This window comes from Ambystoma mexicanum, chromosome 11 (assembly GCF_040938575.1).
Source record: "Ambystoma mexicanum isolate Mex_15411 chromosome 11, UKY_AmexF1_1, whole genome shotgun sequence".
In the NCBI taxonomy this organism is placed as follows: Eukaryota; Metazoa; Chordata; class Amphibia; order Caudata; family Ambystomatidae; genus Ambystoma; species Ambystoma mexicanum.
The window spans coordinates 658,339,077-658,358,249 of NC_090934.1; the positions used below are offsets into that span (position 1 = coordinate 658,339,077).

General features: G+C 47.4%; 1 protein-coding gene across 2 annotated transcripts in view; it reads right to left on the reverse strand.

The window, feature by feature from the left end:
* Positions 1-19,173, reverse strand: part of KIF18A (kinesin family member 18A) — a 375,729-nt gene that overhangs the window by 215,966 nt on the left and 140,590 nt on the right. For both annotated transcript variants that reach the window (XM_069623518.1, XM_069623519.1), the window contains exon 7: positions 10,090-10,266. In XM_069623518.1, coding sequence (XP_069479619.1) covers positions 10,090-10,266 — 177 coding nt within the window. The remainder of the gene's footprint in view (positions 1-10,089; positions 10,267-19,173) is intronic.

The following is a 19,173-nucleotide window of genomic DNA, read 5'->3' on the forward strand; positions in this document are numbered from 1 at the left end:
AAAATTGATCATCCAGTTTGTTCAATTCAGATGGGGACCAAAGGAGGGGCTTCTCTGTCTTATCGTCATTAAGACAGAGTCCATGCTTAGCCATTTATGCTTGTATCATGAGGAAAATGTCATTGAGGGTTTTACTGGGTCGCATAGTCGCCCGTAATAGGGATGCGTATCTGGGTGTCATCAGCGTAATTGGTGTAGGTGACACCCAAATAATCGAAGTCATCAAACAGTGGCTTTGTGCACACATTATATAGTGTGAAGGACACCGCAGGTGACAGGGGTTGGTTCTGCAGAAGCTGATGGTGCAAAGACCCTCATAGATCTATTATTGAGGAAGGACTGGATCCAGGCCTTAGCTTTTTCCTAGAAATGTGCAGCAGACGTTAGGTGATTGCAGAGGACTTTAAGGTCCACAAGGTCGAATGCTGGCGACAGGTCTAACAGGAGGAAAGGGCTATTTTACCTTTATCTTTGAGGGCTTCAATTTGGGTCTTATGGTCGATTAACGCTGTTTCTGTCCCATGTCTGGGTCTAAACCACCCTCTCGTTCAAGAATAACATAGCCATCGTATTGTGCGTCATTATCAGGATGATCTTCCCCCGTATCGAGGGCAGAAAGGCCATCGGAGCTAGACCGATTGCCCCCAGCTCTAAATGGTTGATGTGAAGTCTGAACTCTGACAGAGACCAGTGACTGCTGATTGATGAGTCTTTCATGTTGGCTCACCATCCTGTGAGAAAGGAGTCAGTCACAACTGTCATCTCCGGCCATGGTTGCCAAAAGGGTTCTCGGGTTCTCCTTTCATTATATTCTTCCAGCAGTCTCATCACAGGAGATCTTGAGCAACATTTTTCAGGACCTGAAAAAGTTTTGTCATTCTGCTGCAGAACTGAGACTACTGGGATCTGAGAGACCACTGAAGGGATCTCATTCTCAGATGGGCTTCTGGCACCAGGAAAATGCAGGATTCCGTAAGGCCGAGCAACATTCTTAGAAAGTCGAAGGCCGGAAGATGCTGGGTACTCTGAAACTTTCTGACCATCTGAGAAAGATGTTGACCCTCAACTTTGGGAGGCAAGGCTTTTCCAGAGGACGGCTCGAGGACCGCTCCAATAAACTGAAGCCTCTGTGAAGGTGTCTGGTGGGACTTCTTGAAATTTAGGGCGAAGCCGAGCTTGTGGAGGAAATGCCAAGTCCGACCGAGGATACTTTGCGCATGTTCGGGAGAACAAGCGCTGATCAGTCAGTCATCAGCCAGAGTTGTGGTCAAATGGCAGAATTTATAATAAGAACTGCCAACCGCATTTCTGATGAATGAGCACAAGTAAGCATCCTGAAGGTCCAATGACACAGATCAATCCTGGAACCAAAGGGCCTGAAGGATCTGCGAAAGAGTTACCAGCGTGAACTTGTCCTTCCCGAGGAACTTGTTCAAATGTCTAAAGTCCAAGATTGATTGCACTCCTCTGTCCTTCTTGGGGATTAGAAAGTAGGGAGAAGACCAACCCCGATTCTTCTCCAAGGCAGGTACTAATTCTATCACACCTTTCTTCAACAGTGTAAAGATCTCCTGTAAAAGGAACAGATCCGACACAGAGTGGTCTCTTGGAGGACAATTGGGGGGACTGGTTAAAAAAGGAAGGCAGTATCCGTGGCCCACTTGTCTGCTGTGCCCAAGCATCAGAGGTTATGCCCCACCAATTCTCCAGATGCTGAGACAGTCTGCCCCCACCACAGTCTTGTGTGTAAAGGACTTCAAGGGGGTTTGAAGGTGCTGCTGCAGCTGAGGGCAAAGCAGCGGAGGCTGAGAGGGAAGCTTTACTTGCTCGACCTCTGGAACCAAGAGGAGCTCTCCTTTGACCCCACTGCGCACATTGGCCTCTTCCCCTTGTGATGGACAAGTAATACCGAAAGGGTCAACCTCTCCATCCATGGGAGTACCCTTGGGACTGGTTTGGCTGTCAAATTGCCAGTCCTAGTGACTTTGCTGTAGCTTTAGATGCATGTAGCTTTTCTAAGACCTCATCAGCCTTTGAACCAAAAAGCTGGCAGCCGTCAAATGGCATATCCATCAAGCGAGCCTGAACATCAGGTGCGAAGCCCGACTTCCTAAGCCATGCAAATCTCCTGGAGACTGTGCTGTCTGCCATTGTCCTGCTGACAGAATCTGGTGAGTCTAAGCCAGATTGTAGAGACTGGCACATGGCATTCTTGATATGATATATGTCATGTCATTTATAACGTGCCTGTACACAAGTGTTTCTAGGCATGATAAGACAAGGGAGGGAAGACAGAGGAAGGACAAGAATGATCTTACTCGGCATTGTGTCATTCAGATCGTGCAAGTGCGTCAATGCAAAGTGCAGGGGGAAGGGAGAAGGCGAAATGCTAGGGAGTGGGAAGGGGGAAGTGCAATCGGGGGAGAATGCTCAGAGTAAATGCAGCCAGGGCAGCGCGGCTCTGGGTAAGTGCAAGGCGCCAGGGACTGTAGGGGTTACAGTTACAACCACTAAGTGTGTGGTAGGCCTGGAGGCAGTGCAGGGGGGGGGACTGATCATGGAGAAGCCTGGTACCCAGTGAGAGACTGGCAACCAGTCGGCACAGCAGACCGGTATGTCAGCAGGGGAGGGAGATGGAGCAGGCAGAGGAGAAAAGGAAGGTCCTGTGCTGCTTCCGGTACTTCTGTGGTTGAGCTCAGGTTTGAGAGGTGCAGGAAGGCCATTCCAAGGGAGGCAGCTGCAGAGGAGAGATATATACCCACCACTCTCTGCCTGGAGAAGCGTGCGACCCTCAGAGTTGGAGCTTGCTTTGCGAAGGGCTCGAGAAAGAAGGTATTTTGTAAGAGAGTGTGGTGTAGGGCAGGCCCTGGCCCCGGCCCCAGAAAGCCTTGTGGACGATGCAGCGGGTCTTGAACTTGATAAGTCTTGCAGTCCTGTTCTGGATTAGTTGCAGAGAGTAGAGGACGCCAAATTGAGAAAGAGGCTGTTGCAGTGTACAGCCTAGAGAGAACCAGGGCTCTGGAGACAGTGAGCTTCTGGGGGAAAGGAAGAATATCTGAGGAGGTGCAGCTGATAGTGGGCCTTCTTGGAAAGGTCTGTGATGTGAGGAGAGAAGGAGAGAGTGTAGCCAAAGAGGAAACTGTTAGGGAGAATTCTCAAGAATGTGCTAATTTCCCTTACCTTTTGAGACCCCCAGCAACTTTGCTGGATTTCTAGGATTTTACTTTTTTACCTGGGAAGAGTGCAAGCCTTTTTTCCCACTCTTCCATGTATTTTGATGTGTGTTTTACTTTTGTGTTCTTTGGTTATGGAGTTTTAAAACAACTCCATAGGCCTCATCTTTTTCTGTGTGTCACACAGCACCCTCAGTGCAGTGGCACAGGGGTGTCTTTCAGAATGCCCAAGGTTTAAATACTCTCTCTGGGACTGACTACTGTCTCCCAGAGCATGTAAAGTTAAATTGACTTTACTAGTCTTTTTAAAATTTACAGACCCAGCACACACTATCTTCCTATAGAGTGCTGGGGGGGTTGCCTAGCTTTCCCGGAGTCTAAACACTCATGTAACAGTCAAATCTTACCCTTTCCCACTTGAAATGGCTGGTGGAAGTGGTTTTAAACAAACTACCATGATGTTTCCCGACTGCGAACACCGGTAGCTAAAAATCGGGTCAGCCATGTTTTCCAATATGGCACCCCAGACCTATCTGTAAAAATAACTTTTTTTCGCCATTTCTTTTTGGAAAGGTCCTTCTTGTGTTTGTCTCTGCGTGCCAAACCAGGTTTGGTCCCTTTGTTCGTTGGCCTTTGGCGTGCTTCATTGCTGAAGCCCTCCTCTGGCACCTGAGTGTCTGGGGTGGACAGGATGCGAGGGAGACTCCCAAAACTCCCTGTGCTTAGTCTCCTAGGAGACCTGAATGCACTCTAGCACGATTGGCCGGCTGGATGTCTGGCAAGGACAGCCACCCTGCTGTGCGAGTGACAGCCAGGCTGGAATGAATGAGGGAAAACAGTTTAAAAGCAGGTCTCTGGGACTTGGAAAGCAGAGTTGACCACTGGAACGAAAGAACCGAAGAGGAGAGGAAGGAAGAGGACAGCTGCAACTCCTGGACGAGCCCTGCTGCAGGTCTGAATTGCCTGAAACTCCGATAGACAGAGAAACCCTTCAAGGTTAACTTCTTCCCTTGAGTTTGGTGGGAACAACCAACTCGTAAGCCACCTGGACACCGTCCCCATACTGGTCGAATTTTCTCCAGAGTGCTGTTGAAAACCGGATAGCCAGTGGGAAGGATACCGGTTTGTGGTCTTTAAGGCACTCACACCTTAAACTGACATTTTGCCAAGCTTGTGGCCTTCCCTGGGCAGTGCAGGAACCTCCCGATGTCATCCTTCTTGTCACCCACGACTGAAGCTCAGGAACAGCGAGATCTGCAGGAACTGCCAGAAACAACTGCCTCAGCTACAGCTTTCTTCACTTACATGGTACTGTGCAAGTGCGGTGCAGAACTCTGTTCGGCCGCGGTGAAAGTTTGTGAAACTTTCCCCGACTTTGAAGGCTTGTCCTTCCCTAAACCAACATCTAACTTTTCGTCTGACCAAATCCTTCTAAGATCCGTGGCAAAGACTTAACCGTTTACTACCAGAACTGTGCTATCCTATACAAGACGCTGAACCATTGACTTCGGCCCAGGCCTACATGAATTGCTGGTTTTAGTGAACTGAAACCCTTTGCCCTACCTGTGAAAGTATTTGTGCTGTTGATTCTTATGACCTTTCCTTTTTACTCCTTTTAAAAGTAAGTGAAGTGCCATTTTGCTCCCACTTCAGGGGACCTGAACTTGTTCAGAAACTGATTGGTTGTGTATTGTAGTATATTAGAGTGTGATATTGAGCTACTTTTGCTAGTGGAATGTTTTCCAAATGACTGTGTAAATAAATGTATATTATTTTACCCAGAAACCTTGAGTAAGTGTTTGTTTGAATCACTGTAATTGCTAGTCCTTTGTGTAACCTATTGTACTGCTCACTTTACACTTGAGAGAAGTCTGGCTGCTCAGTCACTGCTACCACATTACTGTGTAGTACATGCTTGTACCAAAGGTGAAATTGTACTGACACCCTTAGTCTTAATTGTATTGTGTTCCCAAAGGGTGCTGCATATGATTCTGCCTAACAGACACCAACAGTTTTTGCCTCACGAGACGAAGGAAGAAGGCCCAAGGAGGGCAGCCAAAGTGAGAGAGGGAAAGCAGGAGCACGGGTCCTAATGAGAAGGATCACCGTCTTACTGGCATTAAGGCAGAGATCATTAGAAGCGCACCATGCCTTAATTGCGGAGAGACAGTCAGGAATGAGCGAGGAGGAGGTTGAAGGGAGCCTGAAAGAGAGAGCCGAGTGTCATCCACATAACAGGGCCAAGTAGACATTTAAGAGCCAGGGTCAGAGTATAGAGCCCTGGGGAACATCACATGTGGAGAGAGAGGTGGTGGAGGGAAAGGACCCAAGTTGAATCTGCGAGGGTCAGTCCAGGAGGAAGGTGGTCAACCACTGAAGGGCCTAATCTGAGATGCCCAGGTTCTCACAAAGCCAATTGATCAGCATGGCGTGACTGACCATGTCAATAGCAGAGGAAAGGTCAAGGAGGTTGAGGACTGAAGGAAGGCTGGAGTCCAGATTAGAGAGAAGATAATCACAGGTGCTCAGGAGAGCAGTGTCCATGCCTCTGGCTGCTCTGAAGCCAGACTGATGGTCATGGAGACAGCCAACAGATTCAGTGTGGAGAGTAAGCTGAGAGATGGGCAAAGTTTCCAGGAGTTTGCCCAGGAAAGGAGTGATAGAGATCAGGTGATAGTTTGCCAGATCGGTAGGATCGGCAGGCGGCTTTTTAAGGAGGGGGTGCACAAAGGAGTGCTTGAGGAGAGAGGGGACAGATGGTGACAGATTGGTTGCAAAAATCGGCCATGAATAGGGTTGGGGGGGGGGTTTGCAGAGGTTGCTCAAGAGCCCAGAGGGGCGATTGGAAGCATCCAGGTGGCTGTTGAGGTCTCAGAGGAGAAGTTGAGAGGGATGAGAGGGAGAGACAAGGAGAGAGGAGGAGAGGTCAGCCCACACTGAGAGGAAGAGGGCATCTGTCCAGGTGGCCTGTAGATGGTGGGCACAATCAGGGAGAGGGCAGGAGAGATAGAGAGCCTGCAGACCAGGCATTCAAATAAGGAGTAGGCCTGCATAGGAATGAAAGAGGCCGGAATCCACTGCGGAAAGATCAAAGCTACTCCATCTAGGAGTCAGTTGGATCTGGGATCAGAGAGGATCTTGAAGTCATCAGGGAGGAGAGTGTCAAAACTTGTGACAGAGCTGGCCGTGAACCATGTCTAGGTGAGAGCGAGGACATTCAGGTCAAGCTCTTGGGGGAGGTGGCAAATGTCAGTGGAGTGTTTGACAGAAAATCGAGGGTTGATGGTAGCGATGTGGAGCAGCTTGCCACAGTTGAAAGACTTACTTGAGGTACACTCAGCAGAAGTGGTAGAGGTGCCGAGAGTGGGTAGAGGTGGTGTTAGGAGGTAGCACAGTAGTCATAGACGAGGAGGAAAGAGATGGCAGAGGAGCAAGAGAGGTGCTGGTAGGAGTAGCGGGAGACGGAAGTTGATAAGACGTGGGAGATGCCCATACAAAAAGAGGAGATTAGACTCCGGACCCTGGACCAAGACAGTGCCATTCAGATAGACACTAATGAGGGTCTTGGAGGAGTGGAAGGAGGTCAAGAGGACCCCCCCAACGAGTGTCACCATTAAAAGAAGAGGAAGAGATAGGAGAGAGAGCTGAGACCATTTGAGGGGTCCATAGGCCTGGAGAGGGAACGACAAAGAGGATGTTGGTTAGGGTCTCTCTGGAGGAGGCGCTGATGTGGGTATCCGTGATAGGGAGGCCAGGATTGGAGACCATGATATACTTGAACTTATTCTTAATAGACTTAGTGAGAGGGATAGGATAGGATACAGAGTAGTAGTTTGAAATGATGGGAGAGAGAGAGCACCATAGAGGGTGCGAGGAAGCAAGAAGGGAGCCTGAGGGAGGAACGAAGCACAGCCCAGAGCCGAGCACCACGGGAGGCAACAAGAGGAGGGTTCACACCTAAGGAGGCCCACAGGAGGCAATGAGCAGGCAACCACAGGAGAACGCAGGAGCAGTATGGATGGAAGACCGAGGGGAGGAAGCGCACTGTAAAAAGACCCAGATTGAACTTTCCTAAAAGAGGAAAAAAAGGACAAGATTTTAGATAGCAGTAATGCAAAAATGTGACTTTCATAGGGAGATAAGTGGGATGGCTGTAAAGACCGGTAGGGGGTGTCTGTACTTCTGCTCTCTATATGGTAGAGGAGAGGCACAGAGGACCCCAGACAAGATTCTCTATTGTAGTAGCAATGGACTAGTTTCTCTGGAGGTGATGCGGGCTGGAGACACTGGAGCCAGAGGCGGGCTTCAGTGGTGAAACGAAGGGCCCAAATCTGTCAACGCACAGAGTAAAACCCAAGAAAGACCTCACAAACAGAAAATGGGCCATTTTGAAGAAATGGTCACCCATGGGTGCTGTACTGCAGGTGAGGGTTCAGCCTGTGGTAGGAAAACACAATGGCAGGAAAAAGTAAACCACTGCCACCAGCCATTTAAAGTAGTGACAGTAACATAAAAATGTTACATGAGAGAGTAGGATAAAAGGGGCTACTAGGTGACCCCCACCACCACTCCACATAAGACGGGGTGTACTGGACCTAAAGAGAGAAAAGGATAAGTAAAGTCAATTTCACTTTGCTATTCTTGGGAACTGTGGTTGACACAAGAAAAGGTATTTAAACCTTGTGAGAAATCTAAAAGGTTTTCTCTGTGACAATGCAATTAAGGTGCTGTGTGTCACCATATATAAAGCAGATGCCTATGAGGTTTGTCAGATTCCAAGAACAGTGAAAACAAAATCTAAATCAGGTGAAAACACGAGAGTGAGAAAAAAAGTCTCACTCACTCCAGGGTAAGAAAATTAAAAACTCCTAAAACGAGCAAAATAGCTGGGGGTCTCGAAGGTTGAGGCGGATTAGCACAGAAATGAGAATTCGCCCTAACACTTTTGCTATCCTTCCCTTCTCTCTCTCACTCTATCACCATTATATAATGTTAAAAGACAAGGGGACTGGGTTGCTCGACCAATAATGACCCCCGAGCCCGAGTCGTAGCTTGGCTGTCATTTTGATGCGGCTGCCAGATTGGGACGTGTAGGTACACATCCTTCAGATCCAGGGAGCACATCGAGTCTCCCCTGCACAATGTCTCCACTATCAAAGCTGGTGCAACCATCTTCTAATTTTTGCAGAGGTAGGGAGAGGTTGAGGGTGGAAAGGTCCAGAACAACTCTCAGGCACGCCTGGTTCTTCTTCTGAATGGTGAAAATCCTGCAGTAAAAGCCCAAGCCTCGCTGGGAGGCTGGGACTTCCTCAAGCGCCTGGCTCTCGACGAGCGACCGGATCACCGCCAAAAGAGTTGCAGTCCCAACCTGTGTGGAGGGGAGGAGGGAGGAGAAGCTGGGATAGCGAGGCAGTACCCCATGGAGACTACAGAGAGGATCCAGGAGTCTGCGTAATTCTGGCACCAGAAATGTGCGTGAAGAGCAAGGGTGTGTATTCCCTCTGAGGCTCCTGCGAGGTGTGGAGGGGCGGGGGTGGGACTGGAAAAAGCCCTTACTCCCACCCCCACTTTTTGTTGTTTACACCGATGCTGGGAAGGCCAACGGTCAGGTTGTCTGGACTTCTGCTCTTGGAAGCCGCTGAACCCTCCGCTGCTGTGACTGGATGTATGGTTTGAGTGTGGTCTTTGTAAGGATGGATAAAGACTTGGCCGTTTGAGAGCTGTTTTTCTTTTTATCCAGCTCCTTCTCCATTGTGGAGTGGAAAAGGTCACCCCGTTCGAATGGAACTGCGTAAAGGCGCCCCCTCGGACATGATGCGGTACTAGGGTGTAGACCTTTGGGTGAAGACCCGGTAAAAGAACCTTCCGGTCCCTCAGCACTGTTACCAGGAGGTTCTACTAACCCCTCTGCCTCGGTACTTGTGCTGGTGCCAGAACCAAGGCGGTCCCTCCCGCGCGGGCTAGTCCTTGGAAGGAGTCTCCCTTGTGGGGTGCACTGGAAAAGAGTGGCCCTACCTTGGGCTTAGATCGATGATAGACGAAGTCCATCAGGTCCTCCGGAGGCAATCTGTGGAAGAGCTCCCTCCATGGGGTCTTTAGTCGGGAAGAGCCCGTCGCAGGATGGACACCTGCTGAATCCCGTAGAAGTCGACATGCGCCGGGGAGGAGCATGAAGCCTGAGAACCGAGTACCTGAATGATAAAAAGACAAAGAAGAAGTATCCGCGCGTGAAATTGCAAGGCCGAAGCCAAACCCAGGAGCGCTGGTGAATTCGGCCGGTTCCCGTCAACGCTGTAAAGAGTCAGAGCAGCACATGCTCCCAGTGCTGCACCCCCGCGCGCCTCTAAATTTGAAGGGGAAGCAGTTTTTTTCTGGTGAAAAAGGTTCCGTCTCCCGTCCCTCGCGAGGGACACCCATGCAGTATGGAGGAAAGGGGACGGGACATAAGAGTAAGACAGATGTTAACTTAAGTAAATCTTGTAGGATGAAACTGCCAATTAGACATTTGGCTCTATGTATAACTTTTTACCTCTGATATTTGGAATCCCAAATGTTTCATTTTTACATTTTAACCATTTTTAGCTTCAGAGCCCCCAACACACAATTCTAAAAAAGTATGCTTTTTCTCAAACTTTTTATCTCTACCTTTAGTAAATTATATATTGTAGGGGAACCTATTGGCGATAAACATTCTGTAATGAAAATTTTTTGTGGTGAATATCCTGCAATGATATCCTAATGCACCCGACATTCTGAAATATAGGTCCTAAAAACAGAATGTAATGGTACTAAATGCTCAACCACCTACAAGTCAAACAAATACTGGTACTCTATAGCCTTGGCAAAATAAGATTACTTCAAATTTTAAATTAAAAAAATAACTTCCAACAATTATTTTATAACTATTTAAACTTACTGCCGATTTAATATCCTTGGCTCGATTTGCATACTTGAGTGTATTATATGTATCCTCGTAAGAGAAGGCAGAAGGACTAACAGCAGCGATCATTATAGTGCGACAATTTCCTCCAAGTGAATCCTTGAGTAAACGTGTAAGTTTACTGTTCCTGTAAGGAATGTGTTGTTTCTTGCTCTAGAAAAAAAGACAAAATGTAAAAAGTTTGATATTGCAATTTCAACATTCTTAATTTATACTTATGCGCATTTTAAAAACATCTCTAATTTCAAACAAATGCTGGGCGATTATTGTAAAGATTGCACAGCTGATGGGGCTTTGTGCAAATTATAAATGGAGCTGTGTGTACTGTGGTGGACCAGAAGAAGGACTTGGACAATTGTGGGTCCAAGGGTTTTATTAAAATAATTATAAAAAATGAATCAAATGCCTAACAAACTATTTCTAGGAGGTAGGTTCCCTACCTAACAAAAAAAAACTAAGGGTTGAAGTCCAAATTAAAAGGTCTTTAGTCTGAATCTTATCCACCTACCTGGCTTTACCACTATAGAAAACACCCAACAACAAAAAAAAAGGGAAGGCTTCGTACACTAGCCTCAGCAAGGCTTCTGCATGGCCAAATTTACATTTCAATTGTCTTCAGTCTTCCAAAATTCCTTTTCCCCCAGCAGGATATTCTTTCCAGCATGGATACCAAATTAAGCTTTGTAGTATCTCTGTTTAATAAAGAAAACAGTTTGACACAAAAAATTAGATTCCTCCAGGATTATTTGGGAACATGCAAAATGAAAAGGTTTCCGTTGTTCCCTCCTTCGATAAGCTGGGACTCCTCAAAGTCCTGTAGTCCTCCGACAACGACTTTTCTTTCACACAAGTTATTTTAGATAGGGTGGTGGTCCGCGCTGGTTGTTCAAAGTTTTGCGTCTTTCTGGCCAACCTGGCCTCAATTCAATGTGCATATCTCCTTCTTTCCCCCTTTCATGTGTTACTTGCATACTTTGGTGTCTCAGGCTCCCGTAACCTGAAAAGCTTTTTCCAGTTCTTCACATTGTTCAGTTCTCCTTTCATAGATTTCTTTTTTTATTTTTACTCTGCTTTATGTTTCTCAGGCACCTGTAAACTGGATTATCTTTTCCAGTGATTTTTCACAATTTTTATATTACTCTTACTCCCCCTTTTACAGGGTATGTGGCACACTTGGCTTTTTCAGGCTCTCATAACCTGGATAGGTTCTCCAACTATTATTCACAATATTCGAACCTTGTAGCGGTATGTCTTCAGTCTGGTTTCTCAGGCTCTTGAAACCTTGTCGGCTTTCCCTGTGGCTACACCTCTCTGTAGTTACGGTCCAACGTGAACAGAGATCACCGACCGGGCTCCCTCATATGGTCGGCTGTCTGCGTCTGTTCCTGGCCTACCGGCCACAAAGTCCTGCGTGGTCACGCCACTGCACAAGACTAGTGTAGTAACGCCTGTGCTACATTCCGACCTGGGATTCTAGGTCGGCTAGAATGCCAACCAGTAGGTGTTCGGTTAGCGTTTTGCATGCCCTCCTTGCTTCTGCTGGCTCGTTAACCAGAGTGGCTCCAGGACATCAATACCTCCATAGGAATCTCTCCTTGCTTTACAATCCGTCCTCCTTTTATATACGTCACAGGAACAATTTGAATGGTGTATTTCTTTGACAAGGGCAGTCAGGTTGTGTTCTGCATTACCTGAAGCTAACCAAGGTAATTCTTTGTAAAATACTGTGGTTGTAGGAGATAAACCAGTCTTTTCCATATTCATATATGCAGACAAGGTGGTTTGGACGGCGACGACGTGTCCCTCTCCCATTAAATGAGAGGTTCCCTTTGACTCAGAAGTGCTAAAAGACTTAAAATCCATGTTGCCTTGTTCTTTCCCCTTTCGATGTTTAACCAAGAAACAAAATGGTTGTAGATCTAAATACCACCTCATTACTCGGGTTATAGAATCGTTTCCCAGACTCATCCGCAGGGAGATTAATCAGTCAGAAGACAGTACTATTGCAAGTTCAAGATTGCCCATTTCATTATTAGGGCTTCAAATTCCACTGTTATATATGCCTGTTCTCTGTGAAATAATTTCCAGCTAGTGTATAAGACTGGATGTTCCAAGCCTTCATGTTCTTGTGACAGCACGGCTCCTTTTCCAACTTCAGAAGCATCTGTCTGCAGAATGAATTCCAGATTGAAATCTTTCCCCTTGGGCCCCCCAGTGCCTTGCATACACATATGATCACGTTGATTGTGTGAGTGTGTTGGGTGCTGTGGGACCCAGGGGACAGGGATGGTATTGTTTTACTGGACATCTATAATAGACGTCCAGTTTTAAATATAAAAAAAAAAAAATAAAAAAAAACACATGCCGGCTCCCTGGGGCCCCCCCAATGCCAATTGCAAACGGTTTGGCTTTTTACCACTTTTTTTTAAAGTGTGCTCTAAAAATCAACGTTTTAACATATTATTTTAAAACCATTCCTGGGGGAGAATTCCCCCCCCCCCCCGATCTCCCTTGATTGGTTCAGGCTTCCTCGCTATGCTGGGTCACTCTGGCATATCTGGGGGAAATAGTTATACGCCTTCATTTAGAATTTACCAGCCGCCACTGTCTCTGGGACTATACTGGGAGCATGGTGGAGGGAGCCCAGAGACTGGTGGGAGCAGGATAGGGGCAGGTGGGGGGCATGGTATAATGGTGAAAGCAGGGTGGGGCAAGCCCAGGTTCTGTGAAGGGGTGGGGAATGAGCCTAGGAACTGAGCTAAGAGTGGGATGAGGGAGCCCATGGACTGAGATGGGAGCAGGTGGGGGGAGTCCAGACACTATACTGGAAGTAGGGTGCGGCGACGGGATGTAATGGTTCATAGCCATTTGGACTTTCTCTCCATTTGAGATTTCTTTGGGCGGGGCCGGCCTGCGCACATTTTGTTCTGGGGGGGCTAGGCCCAAAAGTTTTGAAAACCACTGCTGTAGAGAAAAAGGGAAGGTGGTAGGATCTGTCCACTAGTTTTGTTCCGTAGAAGGAAGGCCTCAGGGTAACAGGTGGCGTAGTATCACTAGAATAGATTTGTTGCCTAGTTTTTATGGTTCTAGTGGGTCCACTATGTTAATGGCTATTCTCAAGAAGGGGAGCCCAATAATGGGAAGGGGTTGTTATGGAGCTGGGCGGAATTGGAGTAGCGTTTTCTGGCAGATTTCGCATGTCGCTACATAGTTCTTTAGTGAACATTCCAGGCAAGTATAATCAGGACAACTTGGCTTTGGGAATTCTATATCCTCAATTGGGGGCCATGCCATGGGAGGCAGCAGGTTTCAGCACCACCCTTCGGGGATCACGTGGAACCACCAGTTGTGTCTGGTGAAGCCCATTCTTTCCCACATCTCCCCGATAAAGTAGTCGCTTTTTCTGGAAGAAGATGGGACCGGCTTGGCTATGACCCTGCTCTTCGGAGGAGACACTGCTGGGAAAAAAAAAAAAAAGAGGACTGGGTTGTTCCTTTGAGCGAAGGCAAGATCAGGTAACTGTGTGGTTGCCTCTGCTTCCCTCACCTCAAGTTAACCTCCAGAGAGGTCTGCTTCTCCAAATCCCATTGACTCCACCCCCCCCCCCCGTTTCGAGTAAACTTTCCCTTTCTTGTGGGATTACGGTTAAGGGCTTTCTAGAGGATTCCCAGAGCTACAGCCTCCCCTTCTAACTTAAATTGAATGTTTCATGGTTATGAAGTGCACTTTCACCCCTCCCCTATAGTCAGGATCTACTCCCCCAGCAGCAACATCTAGGTTGTCTCACCAAGTTAGTTCAGATTTACATGCCAGTTCGATATGGGTCCATGGTCGAGGCTAAACACATGAGCCTGTTAAGCGTCTCTCCTTTGGGGGTATGGATATCTACCCATGCTATATATATTAAAGCTGATGGGTTGGGGAGTGGTCAGCGTAGTGGCTTTGAAGCTCTCATCGTTATCCTCCAGGATTGCTTGGGAAGAGACAACTACAAAAAAATAAGTTTGTCTTTTTTTCCTTTGAGGCGCTGGGACTCCACAATAACTTGTAGTCTTCAGACAGCTTCCTTTCTGTCACACAAGTCATACTGGATTGGGTGGTGGTCCGCCCTGGTTGTTCAACGTTTTACAGTCTTTCTGGCTTTCTTAGCCTTAATTTAATTATTCACATCTCCCTTCTTTCCCCTTTCATGTGTTAGTTGCATACTCTGGTTTTTCAGCCTCCCGTAAACTGGATAGGTGTTCGGTTAGCGTTTCAAGCTGAATCAGAACTATTCTTTTAAGTTTTGGGATGGTTGAATTTGGGCCTAGTTAAAAAGAGTTCAGCACTGCTAAGGTCTGGATTCTGCAAAGAAATCTGGAATCAGCTGCAGGATGAAGAGTTCTGGACAGCATAAAGAAGAAAGGAACAAGACGCTGCGCGGAAATCTGGATGTGTTCTGGAAGCAGTGTGTCCTATGTGTGGGGAAGTTACTATATTTATACTATTAAATGACATCACCAAGTTTATGGTGTGGGCAGAATTTAAAAACACCCCCATGGCTGTGAGTGGCCAGAGGCACTTGCCTTGATCTGGTTGGCAGTCAGAACAGAGTGGTCATCTTTACGATGGGATTTAGGAACTCCCACATTGATTTTGACCACAACTTAACTTTTGCACAAATGTACATTTCTAAAATTATGTTCCCTAATAAAATCGGACATATACATTTCATATTTGAGGGGCTATATTCACATTCAATCCCCATCTCTGTGGGAGCTGTCTTTCTCATTCTATAGAATATTCTCAATTTTAATCATAACAGTTTGGATTAATAATTTATAATTCAATACATCTCTGGATGCTCACCAGTGGATCATGTACATCCAATCTTAGGCTTGCAACATTAATAGTTCTGTTACAATGAGAGTTTTTTCGTGACTTTACTTCCTTAAGTGGTACAGGTTTCATCAATGTCTTCAAAGCAAAGGCATAAGATTAGGTTAACATCTACCAATGTTTAGATTTATCTTCCTTTAGGTTGCACAGTTAAAGGGTTTCAAACTTAACCACAAATAAAGATTTCAACACCAAAAAGTTCCTTTGACAGTTTTTTTTTCTTGTTCTCTCCTTTCAACAAACAGTTGTCAGATCCCTTTGATCAGGATGGGGTGTAGAGGGAAGCATCCTGCCACTCCCCAGCAGGGCCTGTCCTTTGTTCTTGGCTCAGCCACAAGACGAATGTCTAATGAAGTCTATTGTGCTCCATATGAGGGAACCATTAAGCAGCCATTAGCTTTCCTGTAGCAAGGGGTTGTCAAACTGAAGTGTCAAACCTTCCCAGGCTGGCCACTGTCCAATCAGTATTAAGCAGTTACTTAACTCCAATACTGGGTTGCTTTTAAAATTTACAATAAAGTCTTTTCTCTAAAACATATAAAAAATAAGCAAGGTTTATAAGGGTTTGGGGCATTTAAAAGAATTAAGCCCATCACAAACATGCTTAAAATAGGCGAATTTTGCATTTCTTCAGGAAAAAGAAAGACATTTAAACTGGGTTTGACAGCTAATTTTCTTATGCAGCTGTCAGTTAGTGAGGCCTGGATTCCTCCGACTGCCTGGAGAATCTAGGATTTCAGTACACTTTTCCTTTCAATAATTCACTGGGAAAATAGCGCCAAAACAGCACTTTGAAGGTTGCTATTGATTAGGAAGCTGTGTTTAAGGGCATTTTCGGATTTTAGCCTACTTCTGGGGCCTTGATTCATGTGACAGGTAACAGCACCCACTGGCATTCTCTCTCAGGGAGTTCTTGCTTTGACATCAAGTTTGCCTGTGTGTGGCAAGGTGGTTCAGCCTTTTTGTGATTTGCAAATTTGGCACACACAGGGGTTAGTTCATCAATTTTTGTCAGTTTTCTTTCCCCACTGGCAAAGGGGTGTAGTAGGGCGCATTGGCATGGGTTGAACTATCCCACATGAGCATAAGTAATTTCATCACACGGAGAGCAGGGATGAGGTTGGATGAACAGAGGAGGGGGGCAAGAGGTGAGGGAAAGAGGCAGAGGAGGGAAGGGGGAAAGAGGAATAGGGGGAAGGGGGGAAAAGCAGAGGGTAAAGAGAAAGGGAAAAAGGAGGGGAGGAGGAAGGGAGAAAAGAGGGGGAGGGAAAGGAGAGGGGGAAGGACAAGAGAAGAGGGGGAAGGACAAGAGGAGAGGGGGAAGGACAAGAGGAGGGGGGAAGGACAAGAGGAGGGGGGAAGGACAAGAGGAGGGGGGGAAGGACAAGAGGAGGGGGGAAGGACAAGAGGGGGGGGAAGGACAAGAGGGGGGGGGAAGGACAAGAGGGGGGGGGAAGGACAAGAGGAGGGGGGAAAGGACAAGAGGAGGGGGGGAAGGACAAGAGGAGGGGGGAAGGACAAGAGGAGGGGGGAAGGACAAGAGGAGGGGGGAAGGACAAGAGGAGGGGGGAGGACAAGAGGAGGGGGGAGGACAAGAGGAGGGGGGAGGTCAAGAGGAGGGGGGAGGACAAGAGGAGGGGGGAGGACAAGAGGAGGGGGGAAGGACAAGAGGAGGGGGGAGGGGGAGTACAAGAGGAGGGGGGAGTACAAGAGGAGGGGGCGAGGACAAGAGGAGGGGGCGAGGACAAGAGGAGGGGGCGAGGACAAGAGGAGGGGGCGAGGACAAGAGGAGGGGGCGAGGACAAGAGGAGGGGGGGAGGATAAGAGGAGGGGGGGAGGACAAGAGGAGAGGGTGTGTGAAGAGCCAGGACGCAGACAGCTCATGTCTGTGGCTATAGACTTATCCAAAATAAAAAGGGATGGAAAATGCTTCACTGTCCCTACTCCAGGAGGTATTTCCCCTAGCTCAACCAAAACTAAGGGACTGTCAGTTGTATATAAAATAACCTGGACGTTGCTCCCAACTTCGTTGGACACCAGGTGTACTCCCCTGCAAGGTTTCTTCTCCACTTTTAATATACTTCTTTAACATGTGTGTTCTCTTACCAGGACTTCCACATGTGATTTACTTTACACACTTGCCAACTTGAATTTGTCTGGTATACTCTCCAGCCAGGGCTTTCTCACATGCTTCAATTGATACACTTGGAAACTTGAACATATCTTGCATTCATTCTGTTATTCCCCCTCTTGGGTTTCACATTCCCTTTTATGCACTGCATTTACTCATATTTCTCCTTGGTAAGGTTGCCAATATGCCCCAGTGTGCCAGTTTCCCTCATGAGGACTCACCAGCTTTCTGTGGTGTTCTTTGGTCTTCTCCCCAGGTCAATGTGAAGCTACACATCAGTGTCCTGTCCCCACTTCCCGGGCTCACCGACTTGCTTGGCGGCTTCTGCGTCATTCACAGCTCCTGCTTGCCTGCTGTGTGCTTCTCTGTATTCGGGCAGCATGGATACTGTTCTCCGGTTCCTGCAATTGCCAGGAAGTCTTCCTCTCACGGCTACCACTCAGTGGCTGACCAGCTCCCGCAGTCTTCCTCTGGCCTTCTCCCTGAGCCGGCTGCCTCAATGGGCTTCTTGGGCAGTACAATAGTCCCTCGTTCAGTACTGAGAGGACAAGGCTTTCCCCGGCAGCATCTCTCCCCTGGCAACGGGTTAGGGTTTTTAAGTGTCCCGGCGCCAGCATGCGCTCAAAGACCACTAGAATGCGTTTTGTGCTTCTCTCCTTTATTGATCCGCAGTGCTCAATTCAGCATTCTTGTCCCAGTACTTTCACGTGGTAGTCAGTTCTTGGTAATTTATTTATAGAACATTGGAAGGTATTATCGGTAGGTCCCATGGATGGTTGAAAGAAGCCATTACAATAGGTCATTAAGGCATGGGGAAGGAAGGGGTACCCTAAAAGGAAAAAGGGATACAATGTCTCATCTGATGATGTCGTGTCCCACTTCTGGGGGGCGGGGGGGGCAAAAAGGAGGGGTGGAGGGGGCCAAAAAGGGAGGAAGAGCATGCACACATGGGGAGAGCGCACCTGTAAGGAAGGCACGACATCAACAGTAAGACAGACAAGTGACCACAGTTGAAGGGTAGTTATTGAACTTCAAAGGGGGTTTGATAAACAACTATCTAAACCTAAATCTACCGATGGGAGCAAGCTACAACCATCAAATAATAACCTAGTCCTAGTGGTGTCTTTGTCAAAATAAATGGGCCTATACTAAAGAAAATCTATTGTCAATCCTTACCTCTAAATACAAACAATGTGGGAGAACAACCTTACGAAAAGAAAGAAGTGTTCAAAATGATATGTAAGGTTGTTCAGGCCATTGGCCTCCCTTCCCCATGTTTTCAGAATGGGTCAAGGCGATTCACTCGAGCGTAGCACAGTCTCTGGCTTCTTTAGCAGGAGGATACAGTTCCAATTATTCGCATCGGGGCTTTCGGTGCGCAGGTCTCTTTGCTTTTAAAAGTCTCTTCGCTCAGAGGGCCTGATGTAGTCAACTAAACAACAAGTTCTTCTCTTCCTTCATTTTGTACAAGTGTTCACGTCGGGTGATTCACTATTCACCCCGTATTCCCCTCAGCCATACGGCTCAGGTGTTAGTCATTTAATTTCACAGTGAGCTCTCTTTCGGAAAGTGTTCATGTCGGAAAAAGGGGGCGGGGGATTGAGTTCCTAGGAATCCTGCCAGCTAGGATGGGGATAACGGTGTTATAGGGAAGGGGATACCGCATCTCGCCCTCCGGTGTTCCACTCCCTGAATAATCCAGCCCCCCCCCCCGCCCTCACCCATCCAGGTGATCCTCCCACACTGGTCCACCCACAGGAACTAGATCCAAAAGCGATGGTCGTATCCTGGCCATCTGGATGACAGACGCCCTCCCACCCCCATGGGACTAGCGGGTGAAACACCTTCAGGTTTCTCAAAGCACGCACAGCGCTTGAAGAAAAAAAAAAAAGAGTGAAGCAGAGTACAAGGAGAGAGTGCAAGGCCATGGTGCAAGGAGAGAGAGCGACAGATTGAGAGAGAACTCATGTGCCAGGAGATTCTAATCGGTGAAAGGTCCCCAAAAGTACACAATAGCACTTTGCATCACCTTTTTAGGGCATCGACTTGAT